The 21,390-nt window shown below is 38.0% G+C and overlaps 1 protein-coding gene across 5 annotated transcripts in view; it reads left to right on the top strand.

The window, feature by feature from the left end:
• The window catches only part of exd3 (exonuclease 3'-5' domain containing 3), a 57,165-nt gene extending 38,385 nt beyond the window's left edge, over positions 1-18,780 (top strand). For all 5 annotated transcript variants that reach the window (XM_038283620.1, XM_038283621.1, XM_038283618.1 and 2 more), the window contains 2 exons: positions 16,884-16,950; positions 17,090-18,780. In XM_038283620.1, coding sequence (XP_038139548.1) covers positions 16,884-16,950; positions 17,090-17,448 — 426 coding nt within the window. In that variant the 3' untranslated portion in view covers positions 17,449-18,780. The remainder of the gene's footprint in view (positions 1-16,883; positions 16,951-17,089) is intronic.
• Positions 18,781-21,390: the final 2,610 nt, after the last annotated feature.

Below are 21,390 nucleotides of genomic sequence, written 5' to 3'. Positions count from 1 at the left end.
TTGTGGTCTGTTAGCTGAACCACAGTATTTTGTGTGAGTGCGTCGTGTTTGAGAGTTGATGCTCTTTCAATGATCTGCTCTTTTTTCTCATGAGTCAAACTGTGACTGTTATATTCGTGACTGGGTGTACATTCAGTTCTGAATGTAGATGTGTGAAAACTGTGTACATAGTTTTAAATCTGCGATCTGTTTGTGCATGTGTAGCTGAGGTTTGTGGAATGTGCGCCTTGTTCAGGCCTAAAACCCCAAGCTATGTTTTGCTGTGGTTCCCTCTGAAGCTCACAGTTTGTGTGATGTGATGCTGTCAAGCAGGAAGGTTTTGTTTGTTTAGCGTGCTTTAGACAATTATCTTTTTTTTTTGTGCTTCTCCTCTCTTACTCCAAAAGTCAGAGTAAAGTAAAGGTCCTAGTGGGATAAGACCCCCACCCCTGGGAGCAAAGGGGTGTAAGGCTGAAGAGGTCAGGATGCTTGGCCTGGGAAAGACCTAAAAAAAAGAAACCATTTAGGGGTCAGGGGTTGTGGATCGCTGATTAGATGTCATGATAGAAATCAGCCAAGAATAGATCAAATAGATGAAAAATAACAGAGAAAACTGATTCACAGAGAATATAGTTAGGATTAGGATGGAATACAATATGAACATGCAATGTTAAAAACGCAATATATATATATATATATATATATATATATATATATATATATATATATATATATATATATATATATATATATATATGTATATATATATATATATATATATATATATATGTATATATATATATATGTATATATATATATGTATATATATATATATATATATATATGTATGTATATATATATATATATGTATGTATATATATATATATATGTATGTATATATATATATATATGTATATATATATATATATATATATATATATATATATATATATACATACACAAAGATAACTGAAAATTAATGCTTTATTAGATTGAAAATTGTTCCATCCCATTAAATAATAATGTCAGTTTAAAGGGAATTGCCTCACTGGTATTTGTAAAGGAAGTAATGTAGCGTCCAGGGGTTAGAAATGTGATTCTCATCATTCCCTTTCAGTTTGGGATTATTTACACTTTAATAGCCACAAGGATGCAGAATTAACTTTATGCGGTTCTGTTTGTGAATATAGACACTGGAATAATTCCCTATCACCTTTAGCTGGGCTGTATGATGGTTAAGTGTCCACTTATCTGCTGTACTCAGAAGGCGAGGATGTGATGAAAAAACAAGTAAAAGCTTTTATGCATATTTTCTAACATAGGAGAAAAAGACAAGAAAGAAATAAGCACAATAGATCGGGAAGGCTTTGTGATTTAATGGACTTCAAAGAGCTAAGGTTTAATATCTCTGCTAGCAACCAGAACCGCCCTGTTTAAAAGCCTGCGAACAGTAAAATGTCTCCCCTAGCACTAAATACTGGATTATGCTAAAAACAGATTAGGCATAAACTACATTAAAATAAAGTGGCAAAAAAGATAGGTTTACATTTCTGTACATTGGACATTATAAGCGTCATACTTAGTCTTTTTTTTATTCAGTAGCCTAATAGGTTCCTTTTTGTTATATAATATAAATACAACTAAATTTGATAATATGCACAGGAAAAAAAAATTTGTATCTAATACAGCTAACACGGCAACTTGTTCAAATATAGTAGTGTACTATTTGTCTTTAGCTCTGCAAATTGTGAAAAAATAGTTTGCCCTTCATGTAATTGAAATGTATTCATGATCAAAGAGAAAATTCAGGTCTATAAGCAAATACTGACTAAGTAATAAATAACCAATCGATAAGATCAATCAACTTAAGATTAATGATTAATGAATGTGCCTGTGGAGTACAGAGCTTCATTAGAACGTCAGGACTACCGATATACATGTATTGCACAAGTATGGTGGAAAATTCAACCAATTAGGTTTCTGGGGACTGTTTATATGATTGAGTGTTTTTTTTTTTTTTCTATTTCCTCCTCCATCTCTTGGAAGCCAGTGTCTAATCTTTCTCATCGGAACTCCATCCCAGGGTTTTAACTGAAGCTTTGCCGACTGAAGGAGTTTGCTTTGTTGTGTGTGTACTCTCTGGGGACCACGAAGATTATCTGTAGACTAGATAACTGTAAATACCAGACGCTGCAAAAGCAGTTTTGATAAATCAGGTGGCTGTGGATCAGGAGTCAAGTGTAAGGTCAGCAGATAGACCCCTTGCATCTTTGAATGCTTAAGTGTCCTTGAATGAGAGGTGGCTGCCCCTACTGATATTTTAGGTGACTTCCAAACATAAAGTAGGGCATTACAGTCCAGTTAAAGAAAGGTTCTTACGCTTTATGAACATGAGGTATTTCTCCACATGATTTTCACATCTGGAGCTTTACGCATACCATTTTTTATGTAATTGTCTGTAGATCATTCCAAGTGGATGCACATCATCTGTGAACAGAAACAGAGTTAAACTATTCTATTGTGGGCTGTATTTTAGGGATTATTTTCCTGCTCAAAGGTAACCACCTTTCAAGGATTTGTTTGACCTCCATTCATTTTGTCTGTCAGTCTGCTTTGCCTCAGCATTGTCCATACCAAGGTGAAACAATCCCACAGCATGATTCTGACACCACCATGTGTCATTTACACCATTTACACTACCCTTGAAAAACCGTGCCGAGACCGGTCCAAGCTCAGTAACTGAGATAACTTATCGTGTGTAAATGGAAAGCAAACTGAACTGAACCGAGCTAGACACAATTGAACAGAGATAACTGCAGACCAGTTCCAGAGGTGGGCTCGGCTCGGTTTTTCCCTGGCTCGGTTCTCTGATAACAAAAGCGCATGAGTATAACGCATCATCTCCGTCTGGCTGCACATCCCGATTCACATTCCATTCCAGTAGTTGGCGGTAATGCCCCTCCGGAAGTTGCTTGCCAACCAACATAAAACAGAAGAACAACTATAAACATCCACGAAAGTTACCGTCTTCGCCTGACCCTTCGCGAACACTGAAGTACAGCAATAATAATCAAGCATAACTTTCTGAATGTGACGGCCGCCGCCATTTTGATTTGCTTGATTCCCTCCTTCTTCGTCTTCTTCTTCTTGTGTTTTATGGCTGTTGACAAACAACTTTTGGTGCCTTATTGCCACCAACTGCTTGATTTCCTCCTTCAATACTGGCAGTAATACCGCAGATCGTCACTAAGAGGCAAGGAGTCGAGGAACCGAGATAGCATGATGTGTAAACGGTTGTCAGAACCGAGCTCGGTCTGGTTAACTGATCCGAGCTCGGACCCGTCTCGACATGGATCGGTTTTTCAAGGGTAGTGTAAATGGGGTAATTGTGTGTTTTCTTTAAACATATTGTTTTGCAAAGTGGACAAAAAATAAAACAAAGGACATTCTTCTTTTTAAACAGATTTTTTTTATGTCGCTCTTCCATTAAGGCTAGATATGGCTAATGGATATCCGTTAAAAGGATTCTTCCACTTGAGCTGTTGAACTCTGTGCCTCCTCCAGAGTTAACATTGGGGTCTCTTGGCTGAGGTCTTTAGAGAACAGCTAGAATAGGCTCTATGCACAGCTCCACTACTTCCTGAATTTAAGGCAGCTCCTTTGTTTCCTGTCTTTCATGATTGGATGCACTGATTAATCCAGGTGTGTATGACCTAAGTAACTGGCCAGACACACCTGGATTAATCAGTTCGTCCAGTAATGAAAGACAGGAAACAAAGGAGCTGCCTTAAATTCAGGAAGTAGTGGAGCTGTGCATAGAGCCCATTATACAGCAGATATCTTTTAAAGCTGTCAGTTAATGTTGAAGAATGCAAATGAATGCTACAGTTTTCTTATTTTTATTCGGAAACATTTTGAAAAATAAATCTTGTTGAGAGGCATTTTAAACTTCCTCCTTCATAAAAAATAAAACACAAAATAAGCTGATCAATGCTACCATTATTAGACTACTTCCTGGAGGAAATCAGACTTAACCCACAAGAAAAACAAAATAAATCTGAATGTGCAGTAGATGTTATATTTAGAGATAATGTTTTTTGGGATAAATGGTAAATAGTTTCTATGTTTTAGATATTCAGTAAATATTTGCAAGCAATTCTCATGTTTGAGGTTGATCTTGACAGCAGTTATGTCTTTGCAAATCCAGTCATCATATACATTTAATGCTACACATGTGCACATCTTTAGAGGTTTATGGCTGTGGCTGTACGTAGTAGTCTAATATTACTACTGTGTTTGGGTGTGGGTGTTTATGGTTAGGGTGTAGTCTTTTTTTGTATGGGACTTGGCTATCTAGTAACTGTGGGACTTTTTAGAAGTGTAAGTACCAGAGTGAGAAGAAAAAGTACCAACAAGTCTGAGCAGCTAGAAGCATCCTTCTTTGTTGCTAATGGAAACTAGAGGTGAGTAGAGTGCCTGAGTACCTGTCTGTCTCCATGATCCCATGGACCTCCTACGCACACAAATGCTTTCTCTCACAGGCCTCCTCGGACGCAGTCAGCCCTTTCTTTATTTCTTTCCCTCCATTTTCCTGCTGTCTATTTTGGTCAACTGGTGGCTCGTTCCCACAGTGCTGTTGTTCCCATGGTTATCGCCACAGAGATAGCGATTGGGGTTGGGGAGGGGGTTGGGGTTATGGTGGTGGGATTGACAGAGAGCGGGAGAGACAGCGTTGCTCTGTTCGAAGAGATAGAGAGCCTATGTGACTGTAGAGGAGGTGGGAGAGACGCTGGGGGGTTGGGGTGAAGGGCAAGGAGTTGTGTATGTGTGAGAGTGTGTGATGTACAGCTCCCATCAGCTTCACAGGTGGCCGGTGAGGATTTAGCCAACATGCGTTTTTGTTAGCCAGTGCTTGATTTTTTTTTGTTGACATTTTAAGGGGCAAAATTGATGTTATTGAAAGGAAGACCAAGTTAAAATAAAATGATGTATATCTTCCCAAAGGCAAACTGTTTGTAACATTTGAGGCCATGTTGTGAGAAAAAAAAATGAGATGTGGTATAGAAATTGAGGTGGCAAAGGAAGTGGTGGGGAGGGGGAGAAACCGCAAGATGGGTAGGGGGTGGGTGAGGGCCAGCAAAAAGAGAGTGCAAACGAGCATGAGAGGGAGGGAGGGGGGTAGTCCGAGGCTCCGAACGAGGGATGTATTCAGTTCCCACACTTCTAATTACTGTGTCACTGGAGACTGAAAGGGGACTGCCCCTGGCCCTAGGGAATTTGCTGGAGCCAGTTGGAGAAAGGGTGCAGAGATGGAAGAAGGGAAGGGGATGGAGGAGACGACGAGAGGAAGTCAAGGAAGGGTTGAAGTACATTCTCTCCTTCGTCCTCTTTTTTGGTTCTACTTCACTGCATTCACACCACAGATGAACCCCTTCAGCTTGAGCCCCCAACCCACTCCCCCATACCCATATACCCCAACCTCTCATCCTGAGCCCACTCCTCCTTAACCCCCAAGTCTAGTCTTTCTCTTACGCCTTTGTTCTCAGTCTTGTACCACTTCCTTTTGAACCCCCACCTCCCTGCTTTCCTAATGCCATGAGCCTCTCCTGTATCTCCTGTTGACATGGACAAGGCTCCCAGAGACACTTTGATGTGAGTTTGAATTCACACAGCCACACACATGCTGGTGACTTATCCAGTATCATTATTACCACTTAACCCCATGCCCCTTCTCCTCTTTTGATGCTCTTGTCCAACTTTACAATAGCCAGCCTGCTGAGTTCTTCACATCCTAATAAGGCTGTTGGATATAACTGTGAAATTATAGCTCTTTATTTGTACGATGATGTTCTCATGTGGTATGAACATGTGTTTGATAGACTAAATAAAATGGGATCACTCTCAGTAAACTTAACACTTCACATTAACAGCATCACTACATGAATCCTGGGTGATCTGATATTATAAAACCCCATTCACCTTTCCTTTTTGCAGCTGCAGAAGATTAATTCAGAAACTCAATCTCGTGTTACGCATATTTATTACACAGCGTATGTGTAATGGATTGTTTGAAGACAATCCTGCAATCGCCTTTTTATGTTTGTATTGGTGTTTAAGTCTTCAACTGCAGTTCAGAAACCTGCATGAATCCTTAATCCAATGTGGAATGATTAAACTGCTGGAAGTGAGCTGAAAAAAACAGAATTAATTTACTCCCAGAGCTGGATTTTATTCTACCCACAGCAGACCACAGAGGCTTTTAGAATACCACCTCTATTGCCTCTGAGATGGAGGAGACATAGAAATCACAAGAGCAAGGCAAGCAGAGCTGTCTCTCTACATGGCTGCAGGATAACCAACATAAAACAGCTGGGTCCAGTCTCCTCATGGCTGACCTTAGGTCTCTCATCAGTTAGCTGGACGAGCTTTGACTGAGTATCATCTCATTCAAGATGGACAATTGTGAACCAGCCTCCATCAGACCTTACTAGATAACATTTCTAATGCTGCAGTGGAACATGTTTTGTTTCAGGCAAAAAATTGCAGATGCAGGGAAGATCAAGTTCACCAGTTGGAGAATGTAGCTCCCTGATTAATATAGCAGTCTACATGCCACTAGGAGCTAATGGTATTTTAGCCCTGGAGGAGCTTTACTGTCCAATTAGTACAGCTCATCTGCAGAACCAAGCCCAGCTTCCTCAACCTTAGGGATTCACTCAAATATGTGGTATTCTTACAGTTCGATGGATTCCACAGTGTCTTGGGGATATGACATGTCTAAAGACAGGTGAAGTCCTGATTTACCTAGAAAATGCTTTGGTCCAGTCTGTGAAGTTTGCAGGAGATCTGAGAAGCAGGGGAAGACTGACAATCTGGAGTATCAGGACAACGACTTTGATCAGTTCGTGCTCGACTTGGAACAAAAAACATCAATGCTGTGTATGCATGTCAATGTTATCTGCCTTGCTGAAGCACCCACAAAGTGAGCAGTGGTGATTAAGAAAAAGCAGGCACAACCCTTTCCCCTCGCTCTCTTTTTTTGACACAGAGTCAAGAGGAAATTAGTAGAGAGGTTTAAAAAGATGATAGAAATAAGAAAACTGGTAAGACAAAAAAAAAAGCAGTCAGAACAAGAGAAGTTGGTTCCACTATTAGGATGCTAAGGTAGTCAAAACTGACTTAATAAAACAAATAGTTTAAGTTCTAAAAAGGATAAGGCTATTAAAAAATAGGTTCTGGAGAAACAAATGTCTGTTTACTGCTAGTCCAGGAATGTCAATTTTCTGTAATAGAGTTGCACTTGTGTTTCATGTTCATATTTCTGTTAGACTTTAACCTTACAATCTAATTCATTAAGATGGCACTAAAGACAAACTTGTTTTCTTTATACAGGCAACAAAATATCCTTTAATCAGAGTAATAGTATTTGATTTGTGTTGTAAGCATTACTGCATTATCAACTACTAAAAGGTTAACAAAAAAATTACATTGTCAATAAATTTGTAATTAGTTACTCCCAACTAAAGTAGAAAAGTTTCCATCACAGTTGCAGCTTTTCTTTTATTGCACAGAGGAAAAAGGGGTTACAGTGCTAGCAGATATAGCTATTCTCTAAATGGTTTCTCTTAGGCAGCATCTCACTTTTTTTGCTACACTTTTTTTTACTTCAGTTAAAACCCAGTTTTACTACACCTTCATCTTTATATATTGCAACAGTTAAAAAAAGAATTTCTTTGAGGTATAGCCCCAGTCTAGTCACTTAAAAATATGCTAGTTTTAGTTATTTATTATAGTATCATTTAGTTTTTTTAGTTACTTACATTTAAACTCATATTGTAACTGTATGAGATGGTATCTTGTTCGCATTACTAATTACTCTCATTTAGTAATACTGTATTTCAGCAGCTGTTCTTGGCTCCTCTGAAACTTTATTAGGTCGCAACCCAGCTAAGAGTTCAGACATTTGGCTTCTAGACCAGGGGACTACCATAATGTCTGAATGGGGTCATACGGCTCTCTAAAATGTCCTTTTCTCTGTCAAAAATTCATGTGGCTGTGGTTTCATCAATGTTCTGTCATTGCTCTTCCGGAGAGAACAGAACAGCAGCAGCAGCAACCACTCCTGTCAATATTTACAGTCCTGAATGAATCACTCTGCATTACAATAACATTCCCTGCGTGCCTTCACATCAGCAAGAGATGTGAAAAAGAAGGGAAAGGAGGGGGGGGGCTGCTAGAAGGGTGAAGTATGCAGCAGCAGTGATGAACGTTGAACAACAGAATCTGCCGGTGGCTCTCCCATGACGAGGCATGCGCCCGCAGAGTCAGTTCGGGTTGATTCGTATGGTGCGTGGAATTACGGTTTGAGTGTGTGGGTGTTTGACAGTTTGAGAGCTGTTAGCGCTTGCCCAAGAAAGTTGTGGATGTTGTAATGGTTGGTTGATTGGCTGCAGTGAAAGCATGGGAAAAATGAGTTTATTTAGGCTGCTCTTTCTGTATGAACATGAGTAATACTCATGCTGTTGAGGCAAGCAGACAGAGCAAACCTTAACTGACAGTTCAATGGTCAGCCTGTATTTTAATTGTGTTTTTCTTATGCACAATGTTAAACATATATATATATATATATATATATATATATATATATATATATATATATATATATATATATATATATATATATATATATATATATATATATATATATATATATATATATATAAAACTTAGTGATTGTCTATCAATAAACTGATAAATGGACATTTTCATAAACTGAGTTTAAACACTACATCATCAATTTAAAGTGTGAGCTGTATTAAATACTTTCTGAATAGACTAAAAAAATCTTACATATTATTTGATTTGGATGTATTTTAAAGATATAACATAACAGAAACCTATTGGGCTCATGAACGAAAAAGATGTGAATGAAAAAATTTATAGACATGTAAAACTATCATTAAAACACTGTATGTCAATCTGCATTCCTAGCATTTAGATAATTGCAATTAACCTTTATATTCAGGACAATTTTCTTCATCAAATTGCTCCGGTCACTTTTTCTGGACCTTTGAGTTATGTTTGCATAAAAAATTTATATATATGAACTAGAAACATCTATCCAGGAAATAAAAAAATTACTGCAATGTGGAATTTACACACACAGCAATTAGACTAAAATGTCACTAAAACAAAGTCCTTCCAAATAGTTTGTTGCATTTGTGATTTTGTTCACATTGATATTGCCATCACATTTGTAGTTTTGATATATTCTATGGGCTTGGTAAATTTAGTTGTATTTGTAGTTATTTAGTACTTAAAGTTTGACTAAAGATAAAATCAGCTTGTTACAAATTAGTTGATTTAATGTTTCTCAAGCTATTCCCCAATGAGGAGCTTTGTGAACTGCTCTCCTCTGGACCGGTTTTGTGAGCTGTTGGGTTCAGAGCGGTCTCAGTTTTCTGGCGTCTCGTGAAGAGTGAAAAAAGGAGCACTTTTGGAAGTGAAGAAAGAAAGGTTAGAGGTGAGGGGACAGCTAAATAAAAGACACTGTAGAAAACATAGTGAGGGGGTAGATAGATCTTAAAGAAAGAGGAGAGAGAAGAAGGGGATTGAAGGAGCTTTTGGGGGTTAAGGTTGAATGTGCCACAGGGGAGCATTAGTTCTGTTTGTGTCATGACTAGAGTGTTATTTACTAAGATTTGGCTGTGACTCTCTTCATTACCAAGTCAGGAAGAACCAGACTTATGGACTGGGAGGAATGAAAAACAAAAATGTTGAGGCGAGAGCCTGCTTGGAGCTCAGTCTTCTGTGGAAGCCAATATATTGGACAAAATTAATGGTTACTTTTTTGCATATTTACCATAACAAGACTGCATGGCTGGAGGTATGATATGGCTCATGCCCACATTGAGTAAACAAAAGAGAGAGCTATAGAAATATACTACATACATCGGATAAGCAATGAAGCTGAGTGAGTTAAAAACGGTAGGATACAAGGAAAGTGGCTCATGAATGACTTAAAATGCATTTTTTTGAGTTTTTTAACTTTTGTTTTTCTTTTTTTTTCTTTTTACGGAAATATTGGCTTTTTTTGTGTTTTTTATTGGACAGTACGGTAGGCTGAAAGTAAAGGGGGTATGAGAGGGGGAGAGACAAGCGGCAAAGGACCACAGGTTGGATTCAAACCCAGGTTGGCCGCATCGAGCACTAAGGCCTCCATAAATGTGTCGTGAGCGCTAACCACTGCTCCACCTGCACACCCCAACTTTCTATATTACAAATTTTTTCAGCCCATTCTGACCAAAGTGTCAGCATATTTAGCACCATAAATAATATAATAAAAACGTTCTGGTTTCTACTGGTGTTCAGCTAAAGGTGAAATAAGTTCTTTAAAAGAATAAAGAACACCTCTTTGTTGGTTCTGATTAGATTAGATCTGGCTATTTTTTTATGAACAGGTCTCTGATTTTCCGTTTCACAGACAATAGGGTTATAAATATGTTTAAATCATTTAAGAGCATTATATAACATTATTTAAGAATAATGTCTCTCTCTGGCTGAATCCGTATTAGACTTTTTTTTTCTCATTTCCCTGGAAGAATTGGGGGCGATATTACTGTGCAGGTGAGATGAGCGGGTGTATGAATCAGTCAGGGAGGGGTGTGCTTTTTTCCTGTGTGAGCTGCTTGTTTATTTCTTACATCCTCCGATTGCCTGATAAGTATCTGAGTGTTTGTAGGTACATGTGCGTGAGGGAGGTGTGCCAGAGGAAGGTGTGTGATGTCAAGCCCAGACAGGCTCCACTTTGGTCCAGGTTTAGATTTCTGTCAGGTTGTAATGATTAGTTAACGGAGTTGGCAATTATCTCAGACTGTCAGGCTAAGATACAAGCCAGATACCGTTAGGATGCCGAGTGCATACAGAAGTCATTTGACAATCTTCTGCAGTTTCCTGCTCCAATTAAAACAGACGGTGAGGATACTACACATTGGGGGGGGGGGGGGGGGGGGGGGGGGTATTTAACACCATATATATATATCCTGATATTATTTCTTTCAAAACTGTGGTTAAGTTTTTACTTAACGGTGCGTTATGATGTGAAAGATCGTGTAAAATAAGCAGTGCCATGAAAAACTATTTCCCCCATCTCACTTTTCTGTTTTTTCAACAAGCGCTCAAGTTTCAGGTCATCAAACCATTTTATATCAGAGATAATAAGACGAGTAAATACAAACAAACCAAGATCGAATATTGATTTAATTAAGGAGAAACGTTCAAACTAAACTGTCAAATAGCAACAAAAGTTTGAAGGACATTTTTTAAGTCCTAGAAACTTTCTCTCCAAAATTAGCAGGTTAACCATATTTTTCAAACATCGTCGTCCCGCTAACAATCGGCATTTGGCTCCCTTCCCACCGGCGAAAAAAGCTGGGTCTGTCCCACAAGCTGGCAAGCTGTGTGGCATCTGTCCGACCCACTTTTGCGTGTCTCGTGACACCATCACTCTGGGTTAGCAATTATGATGTCACCAGTGCGACAGAAATCAGGAAAGTAAACAATGGAGAGCCACATGGAAGGAAGCCAGGGCTTAGTAACTTTTCTTTATTGTTTCATTCTTCTGTCCCTCTAAATCTCTCTCATTGTTGCTACGCCATGTTTATCGAATGTATGCAGATTCGTTTTGGCTTGTTAAACCAGACGTGACTGCCGCAGTTAGTTGACGTCCTTACGTTGTGCTAAATAGTAACATGTAAATTAGCTGGTTGATACGGGTCAGTCACCCACTGCCGCTAAAAGCCAATTGTTCAAGGGTTTAAACTGTTTTTTTTATTTTTTTTTTATTAGCCAGTCGGAAAGGGGTATTAGTTATCCACAAATATTTAGATAATCTCCAAGGTTTTGATGAAATACTGTTTCAATAGGGGTCACTTCTGCCATTTCAGAAAAAGACCTCCATACCTGCAGTCAAACATGGAGGTGATAACATCATGGTCTTGTGCTCTTCAGCTACTTCAAGACTTAAATCTCTTTGTGTAATCACGTGAACCTTTACTGGAAACTCTAGAAGATTTATCTTCTTCATGTGTTTTAATTTTCATCTTGGTCTTAAATCTGAAGGCTGCAACTCCTAAAAATGACCTTTCATAGCTTGGTACCAGTAACCAGCCGACCCCTTGTGTAACCAGAAGACGACGCCACAGCAGACAACACCAAAAGCTGACAATACAGTTCTATTTTAAAAGTCCAAGTGCTTTTCTGTTCATATAAAGCAGCAACAAAGGCCTCCCAAGGATGCCGCCTTTGCAGGACAATGCAAACGATGCCTGTCCCAGAAGGGCTCGTAAATCTCACCGATTTCACAGCAGCAGTAGAATTTTCTGTCTGATCAGCAGAAAGAATCAGCAGTGACACAGTTTCCCAGACACGGTATCATGGGAACAACCTATATTTTTTAGCTCTTGTTCTTGACTTTCCTGGAAGGGCAGTTAAGATTTCTAGAAAGAAAAAAAAAGTAAATGTTTTATACTTCAGCAATATAAGATGCTGGGTTCGTTTTTTTTTGTCTTTATGATTTGCTTGCAAACACAAATCAAAGGCTATTTATTAGGAAACAGAGGTGAATCATTTCCGCTCCCCTCTTACACTCTTCCCACCGGTTCCCACGCTGCCCCTTACCTGACTAACCACAGTTTGAATTGGTTTAACACGTCATGATTGGCTGCTCAAACCATGTGACCCAAGAGACGCCGCCTTTTAAGATTGATGGAGGATTTTCCCATGGGAGCTGCCTACAGTGCTGAGAGAAAGCATGTGTCTGTCTGTTTGAGCTTGTTAAGGGGGGGGAAATCACCCACCTCCTATGTTTTTTTCTTTTTTTTTAAACCTCTCATCTATCCCCCTTTTTTTACTCATTTTTGCATAAACTCTGATCTTTTGAAACTCTGTGTTACAAATTTGATCAGCTCTATAAAAGTGGCTCGCTAAAGAAACATGACATTTTTAAAAAAAGAGATGGAAAAACATAAAATAGTCCTTTTTATACACAAAATGGTTGCAGTTAATGCATAATTAATATATTTTAAAAATAAACTTCAAAGAACAGGCCATAGTTTCATAGATTATAAAATACTACGAAACACAGAGGTGTTCATGCACCTGGGAGACATATGAACAATCTGGAGCCATCACTTCAGTTAATAGTGTTAGGACAAACCAAGAAAAGATGCATCGAGACTTAAAAGACATGAAAACATTTTATTTTAATTCTTGTTAAAATTATTTAACATAAATGTAATGAAAACTTGAGAGGAAAAAGTACTTTGTGTGTGAATGTGCCTCCCATAGCAGCTGCATGCTTGAACTTTCAAATAGTCTGGAGTTATAGTCATTCATTTGCTCTTTGATTCTATACAGTAAAAAAGCATTTAAATAAGGTAAGCAGATTCGCCAAACAAATTTGAACTTAATTTTGTGAAAGTTAGGTATAATCTGCTTCAGTTTAGAAAAATAATCTTTGTTTAATTTTCTTTTAGGTTTTATTTAGTTTCTGTAAATCATGGTGGTCTTGAATAAGGTATCAAAAAGTCCAAAATTAAATGTATCTTGTAAAATATTTAAAACAAACACTGGCTTTTTAATGTAGCTCTTTTTTTTTTTATTACTATAAAGAATGAGAAATTAAAAATGTTCTCCCCAGTAAAATTAGCTGTAAATTCAACCTCTCCATGACTGGATTGTAATTTGCTTGATTTTGAATTTCTTGTATCCAGGATTGCGTGTGTGAGATGATGTGTTTGTCTGCCGGCCTGAGTTCATTGCAGGTTCTGGCATGCTCCAACCTGGGAAACTTTGAGCTGAACAAATAGCTCGCCCTGTCGTGCTTGTCCCCACCGTCATGATCACACGTGGAAGTATACAGGTGCTGGTCATAAAATTAGAATATCATGAAAAAATAGATTGATTTCAGTAATTCCATTTAAAAAGTGAAACTTGTATATTATATTCATACATTACATACAAACTCATATATTTCAGATGTTTATTTTGTTTAATTTTGATGATTACAAATGACAACAAATGAAAATCTCAAATTCATCATATCAGAAAATTAGAATATTACTGAAGACCAATAAAAACAAAGGATTTATAGAAATGTTGGCCAACTGAAAAGTATGAACATGAAAAGTATGAGCATGTACAGCACTCAGTATTTAGTTGGGCCTCCTTTGGCCTGTATTACTGCAGCAATGCGGCGTGGCATGGAGTCGATCAGTCTGTGGCACTGCTCAGGTGTTATGATAGCCCAGGTTGCTCTAATAGTGGCTTTCAGCTCTTCTGAATTGTTGGGTCTGGTGTATTGCATCTTCTTCTTCACAATACCCCATAGATTTTCTATGGGGTTAAGGTCAGGAGAGTTTGCTGGCCAATTAAGAACAGGGATACCATGGTCCTTCAACCAGGTACTGGTAGCTTTGGCACTGTGTGCAGGTGCCAAGTCCTGTTGGAAAATGAAATCTGCATCTCCAAAAAGTTGGTCAGCTGCAGGAAGCATGAAGTGCTCTAAAACTTCCTGGTATGTGGCTGCGTTGACCCTGGACCTCAGAAAACACAATGGACCAACACCAGCAGATGACATGGCACCCCAAACCATCACTGACTGTGGAAACTTTACACTGGACTTCAAGCAACGTGGATGAAGTGCCTCTCTTCTTTTCCTCCAGACTCTGGGACCTTGATTTCCAAAGGAAATGCAAAATTTACTTTCATCAGAGAACATGACTTTGGACCACTCACCAGCAGTCCAGTCCTGTTTCTCTTTAGCCCAGGCAAGACGCTTCTGACGCTGTCTGTGTTTCAAGAGTGGCTTGACACAAGGAATGCGACAGCAGAAACCCATGTCTTTCATACGTCTGTGTGTGGTGGTTCTTGAAGCACTCACTCCAGCTGCAGTCCACTCTTTGTGAATCTCCCCCACATTTTTGAATGGGTTTTGTTTCACAATCCTCTCCAGGGTGCGGTTATCTCTCTTGCTTGTACACTTTTTTCGACCACATCTTTTCCTTCCCTTCGCCTCTCTATTAATGTGCTTGGACACTGAGCTCTGTGAACAGCCAGCCTCTTTAGCGATGACCTTTTGTGTCTTGCCCTCCTTGTGCAAGGTGTCGATGGTCGTCTTTTGGACAACTGTCAAGTCAGCAGTCTTCCCCATGATTGTGTAGCCTATAGAACTAGACTGAAAGACCATTTAAAGGCTTTTGCAGGTGAATTGAGTTAATTAGCTGATTAGAGTGTGGCACCAGGGGCCATCAATTTTGAACCTTTTCACAATATTCTAATTTTCTGATATGATGAATTTGAGATTTTCATTTGTTGTCATTTGTAATCATTAAAATTAAACAAAATAAACATCTGAAATATATGAGTTTGTATGTAATGTATGAATATAATATACAAGTTTCACTTTTTAAATGGAATTACTGAAATCAATCTACTTTTTCATGATATTCTAATTTTATGACCAGCACCTGTATATGATGTACTTTTGCAAATTTTGGGCCAGTTGTCAACTTTTTTGGTTAGTTATTAGCTTGTTTATGTGACTAGAGAGAGAGTGTAAAGATGGGACTATGGTGCATCAGGGGAGAAAGAAAGCCTCGTCGTTATAAAACAGACACCTCTGCTGTTCCCACACCTCCACTGTCTCTTGCAGCTTTTTCATGTCCTGACCTCAGTCGCCACAGAGGCAAACATCGCCCTGCATGTGCACACAGAGGAGACGACCTGCTTTTGTGCTGAGTGGGTGTAGTCTCCTGCTTTTCTCCTGATTTTTCCCAGGTAAAGAGTGACAAGGCTTAAGCGAGCCTGTTAAAGATCTCTCTCTTATGAGCCAGATTTGATTTACTGCCCACTCCTGAGTGGAATGCTGTTTACAGGGTGGAGCTCAGGTGTGTTGACAAGGCTTTTAGCACTGACGTGTTGTCAGGATGGCTTACAGACAAGCGTGTGTTCGTTTTAGGGGCCGGCAAGCAGGAGGTCACTAATGTCCCACCAAGGGAGACCTTTATCGTGAAGAAGAACAGGACGGCAGGAGCGTGTGAAAATCACTCGGGCGTCAGTAGTGTCTTTCCTGACACTCTAACATCCTGATCGGATCTTTCAGTAACACTTGCCCCTTTTTCACACTGAAGGAGTAACCTGGGAAAATGTCTGATTGGTATCGATGTGAAAAGGTCAACTCGAGTGAAAAAGCCCTGCAAATCCTGCTTTTAGATGGTTTAACACCTGTCTGACGCTTCATTTGGGAGCTATGAAAAATCGCTGAGGTGAACCTTCCTGCTAATGCTGAATCAGTTGGAAAATTAATCTTCTGCTGCCGGCTGGTAAAAACATCCAGATCCACACCTTCACGTTCAACCTAATGAAACAGGGTCATAGGCTGGGGATGTTTTTCCCCAACTCATCAAATATTTCACCTTCTCCCGAAAAATGTTTAACAGTACTGTTTGTTATTATCTAAAGCTATAAATAATTATTAAAAGTAATTATTAAACTATTGGATAATATTTCACTGAGAAAAAAAGATTACTTGTTCTTTAGATAATCAAGAAATTTTTTTACTTTTTGTCTATTTTCAAATAAAAAAATAAGTACATTTTGACATGTCTTCAGGGTTAAACTTTAAGATTTGTTTTTTATTGTTGCAATGGGCCAGATTAAAGTCCATATTTTTAGCATTAGAAAAATGTTTAATTTTCTTCTGTAATTAAGAATGAAAGTGTGTCCCTGTAGACATGTGATTCAGTGGTTTTGGTATCCCTTATTTTTCAAAATAAAGGTTTGAAGTGGATTATTTTTTCTCTCCTATCTCTCATCTGTTGCTTTTCTCTTGTTGTTTTCTTCAGGCATGTAACAGTGATCAATATGTGGCGATTCCCAGAGCTGACATGGTAACAATGCTCAAAGATAAAGGTATACTACACTCAACTGAAAATGTAGTAATAGGATTATTTAGATTATCCTCCTCCTGCTATTATTTATTTATTTTTGCTTCCAGTCACCTTTATCTGTAGGACATTTAAAATGAATTTGTTTTATTGGTTTTCTCCAGGATTTCTGCAGGATCACAACACTGAGGGGATGCTGGAGAAATCCTGTCAGCAGGAAGAGCTGAGGCTCAATGACACTGTGACCCTCAGCACGACCCCTGAACCCCCCAGGTACGCCACTCAGTGTCGCTGGGCCTCCCTTTCAGGACTGGACCGTGACACCCTGACCTTTCCCGGAGGGTCACCTATTCAGCTGCACACCGTGCCCCCCGGCCTGCTGCAGAGGATACCGCTGTTCTACGTCTGCACCAGATGTGGCAAGGTGTTCTGGGAAGGCTCTCACTTTGACCGTGTCCTCTCTATGTTCCAGGAAGTCTTACACGTAACAGATGAGGACAGTATCTCAGCTGCTGGGCAATAGACACAATGCCCAGAGCAACTGGTGCCATGTTCTTAAGAGTACTGTTAATTTGTCTGGTTTGTTTGTTTTTTTTACTTGAGTGAGAAATGGATGAATGGTCTTTTTAAAAGTTTTAGATTTTTTTTGTTTTATGTCCATATTTATATTATTTGATTCAGCTTTTGTAGTCTTTTCAGGTTGAGAGTATTTATTTTTCTGCACTATAGCATGCAGCCAGTGTATGGCTCTATCACTCTTTGAGCCACCAAGTCAAAGGGCAGAATTAGAGAGTAGGTGAGAAGTGGAGTGTAAGAGGAGCTGCACTGGTGCTACTTTCACTTGCTCGGTCTGGGATGCCAGCTTTGTTGATACAAGGAATTGTTAACTTTTTTCCCAGCCTAAGGAATCTGAAAGTTTTGTTTTTTTTTTTACTGTAAAGGATATATATTATCCTTCCCCACTATTAGAGTGAATGTATTGCTTTACCAGATCATCCACAGTACTGGGGAATTTTTATGCTCTCTTCTCCTCAGCTCACCTCATGGGTTTTCTATAAGATTAAGACTGTCTAGTTTTTAGTTTTTCCATTTATTATTTACCATTTTCCTCCTAAAAGTCTTTCCAGACTCCGAAAGATAATTTTGTATGTCTTTGGTGTGTCAAAGAGTTCATGTTGAAATTGTTTAACCAGTGTTAACAAGGTCTTAAGTGGAGAAACAATGCCACAGTACAACAAACATCAACCATACTTTATTTTCTTCATGTTTATTTGTTTCACACCAGATGTTTCACTGATGTTGATGTAAATTTCTGTTTTAGTTTGTTCTGACAAAAGAAGTTCCAGTTTTAGTCACAGTAGAATTACATAAAGTTCACGTCTGGTTGAAATTTAGATTGTTTTAGTGGTTATTATATTACCAGCCTACTTACTGAGCATGATGGCAAAAAGAAAAATCTGTTCTTATCAGCGTCGGAGTTCAATTTGTACAGTAAAAGTGTACCTTTCTTAAAAGAAAAGCAATCCTCTTTTTTTCTAGTGCGTTAAACATTTAAAGATGAAGTTTAAAAACAAATGGAAGTGTAAATTACGAATAATTCATTTACAGAAGTGAGGAGCATAGAAAACAAATGTCGGTACAGCTAGACATCTCAAACCAACATGTGTCAAGAGTATATTGTTTTTTTTCATGCTACTGAAGAAAATTTCTCAAATCAAATGTTTTTTTGTACAAATTTTCTGTGTTGCTATTAAAATCGAACGCTCTTGAATTGAGAGTATGTTAAATGTCAAAAATGTCTGATGGTTTAGACAATACAAAAATAAACTGATTTTTCATTTCATTATTAAACTGAGAGCATATTATCACTTGTTTCATTCAACATGGATTTTTCTTTTTATTTCTAATGCAAATCGGGTGGTTATGAAGTAAAAATGGACTGAATGATAAGATCATCTAAGATTCACTGATATCTGTCAGGTGTAACATTACGCAAAAGAAGGGTCACATCTCTAGAGGAGAAGAGAAGAAGAAATGTTCGCATACCATGAGAACCCTTATATTTTTTCCACCTGTAAATTTGTTCAACTGCATGAAATGAGGCTTAACCCAATGGGTTAAAGTCTGAGATTTTGGAGGCGTGTAATGAGTTTCAGAAGACTCAACTTTATTTATCCTTTGGGATTACTCCTTTAAGGAAATTTTGGTTCCAGTAGCTTATATAGAGTACAAAGAGTTGAAGCAGGATGCCAATAAAAATAAAAATACAACAGACAATATAAAAAAGAGTATATATACTACAAAAGAGCATAAAAAATGTTGTAATGTCCTGGAATATGTTTCCTTTAGATATAAAAATATCTGCACAGTAGAGAGCTAAGGGAAGACTACATGGTAGTTGACTTGGATTATAGCACTTGTACTGCAGAGATGTACTGACCTTATAAATAAGTAAAAAATTACACAGTGAGAGAGAATAGTATTGCACATGAATGACAATAGGTAATGTTTTGCATAAGATGTCCAAACTAAAAACCAACTTTATACAAATCACCCATCTCTTGGTTTTTTTGGCTTAAATGGCTCAGTGATTTTCAAAAACATTGGAAATGTGAACAGAATAAAGATTTCATTTTGAGTCTATATATGTATATATATAATTTATTTTTTTTTTTTATTCCCGAGTCACTTTGAATATGCTGTCATTATTTTCCATACTATTGTAAAGCATTTACCTAACCTTGTCGTAAACCAATTACTTGTAAAATAATTTGAAATTGACTTCACTTCATTCTTTGCTTAAAAAAATGCTATTTTAAAATTGGACATTAAAATCAGAGTATATTTTGGATTGCTTTACTTATCTTCAGTCTTTAGCCTGAAAATGAATCACTTTCATTTATTTTATTTGGAAAAAATTATGGCTTTGATTACCCTTTTTTCCCCTCCATCCCAAATATCCAACTTATCGCCTTAATTTACTGGTTTTGATTCACTTTAAATTTGAAAAAAATAATAATACTAATAATAGATATAGTTTATCTTTCCCATGTGTACTGTTTGGCACGGGTAAATACAGGAGAGAAAATCTCAATCTGTTAGGAAAAAAAAGTATGACAGTTTGACGGATTACAGCCATGATAAATGGAATAAATAAATAAAATACTTTACCCAAAACATATTTTGGGTCGATATTTTTGTATACTTTTTTTTTTTTGCCACAAGAAAATGGGGAATGCATTTAAAATTTTTAAGAGCATGTGAAAGATTTCACAGGGAAGAAATCAACATTTCCCCCAAATACACATAAACTGCAACACAAACTGATTATGCAGGCGTAATTACAACAGAATTATGACAAATTGAGTAATTCACACCTCTAGATTTTTTTAATCCAGTCTTAAGAGTTAATATCAAACATCCAGCAGCCTTTTTAAATAGTTTTCCTTAGAATACATTTCATTGCTTCCAACTAAATCATAAGAGATTGGATTTAATGATCTGGAAAAAAAAAGATTGATGAGAAACTGGGGTTGGCAGCAGTTTATAAAAGAGTCAGAAATCTGCCAATCATTGCTTTACAATACAGATTTACCTCATGCACAATCATTCTGCTCTATCACACATCCTGGAAAACAGACACTCATGTGGACATGAGCTTTCACGAATAAGACTTTTTTTTTTAATTGCTGCAGTTATTAAGCTTCCCTGAAGTGTATTTTATTGGTATGACTATGATGCGGCTCCCGGACTGTCCTTATCCGGGTGGTCGCACCTCCTGTCTGCACACAGCTCTGTGCTGCAGCCCCGTGTTATTTGATCCACGCTCTTTCTTCGCTGGGAAGAAAAGCTCGCCTCTTTCCCACGCTCTGTGGACACGTGGTGTCCGGAATGAATTGGATTCAGAGGCCCCTCCCTCCTGGTTAAACGTCACCTCTCTCTCTCTTTCACATTCACACACACATTCTTTCCTATGAATGTATTTGAAACAATCTGGTTATAATGACGAAACATTTGAGAATTCCCTTTAATGCTAAATTTTTAAATCTCTAAATAAATGGGATATTTTTTTTTCTATTTTTATTTTTTACGTTTTAACATCATGTGTGCCAGAGGACTGTCCTTTTTGGCCCCGGACCCTTCGCTCCCAGGCGCCAGACCTTGGATCGGTTTGGGAAGTTTCTGCGCGCCTGATGCGCATTTTATGTTTAAATAATGATAATAATAATTAATAATAAAGTTTTGTCGTCGTTGTGAAAATTACACAACGAGTGGATTTCCGAAAAAAAAAAAAAAAGATTGGAATGAAGTAGGCTATATGTGTTTGAGAGGGGGGAGAAACTTTTGGCTCCTTCAATTTGCGCACACATGCTTTCCAAGTACAACTAAAGCCGTGATGGCCGACAGATGTTCCTGGTTTTCTAGGAAGTGTTCTGCAAAGAGCAAGCCTAAAAGAAAATAAACA

Source organism: Cyprinodon tularosa, unplaced genomic scaffold (assembly GCF_016077235.1).
Source record: "Cyprinodon tularosa strain WSP-4 unplaced genomic scaffold, ASM1607723v1 ctg196, whole genome shotgun sequence".
Lineage (NCBI taxonomy): Eukaryota > Metazoa > Chordata > Actinopteri > Cyprinodontiformes > Cyprinodontidae > Cyprinodon > Cyprinodon tularosa.
This window is presented reverse-complemented; position numbering and strand designations above follow the sequence as displayed.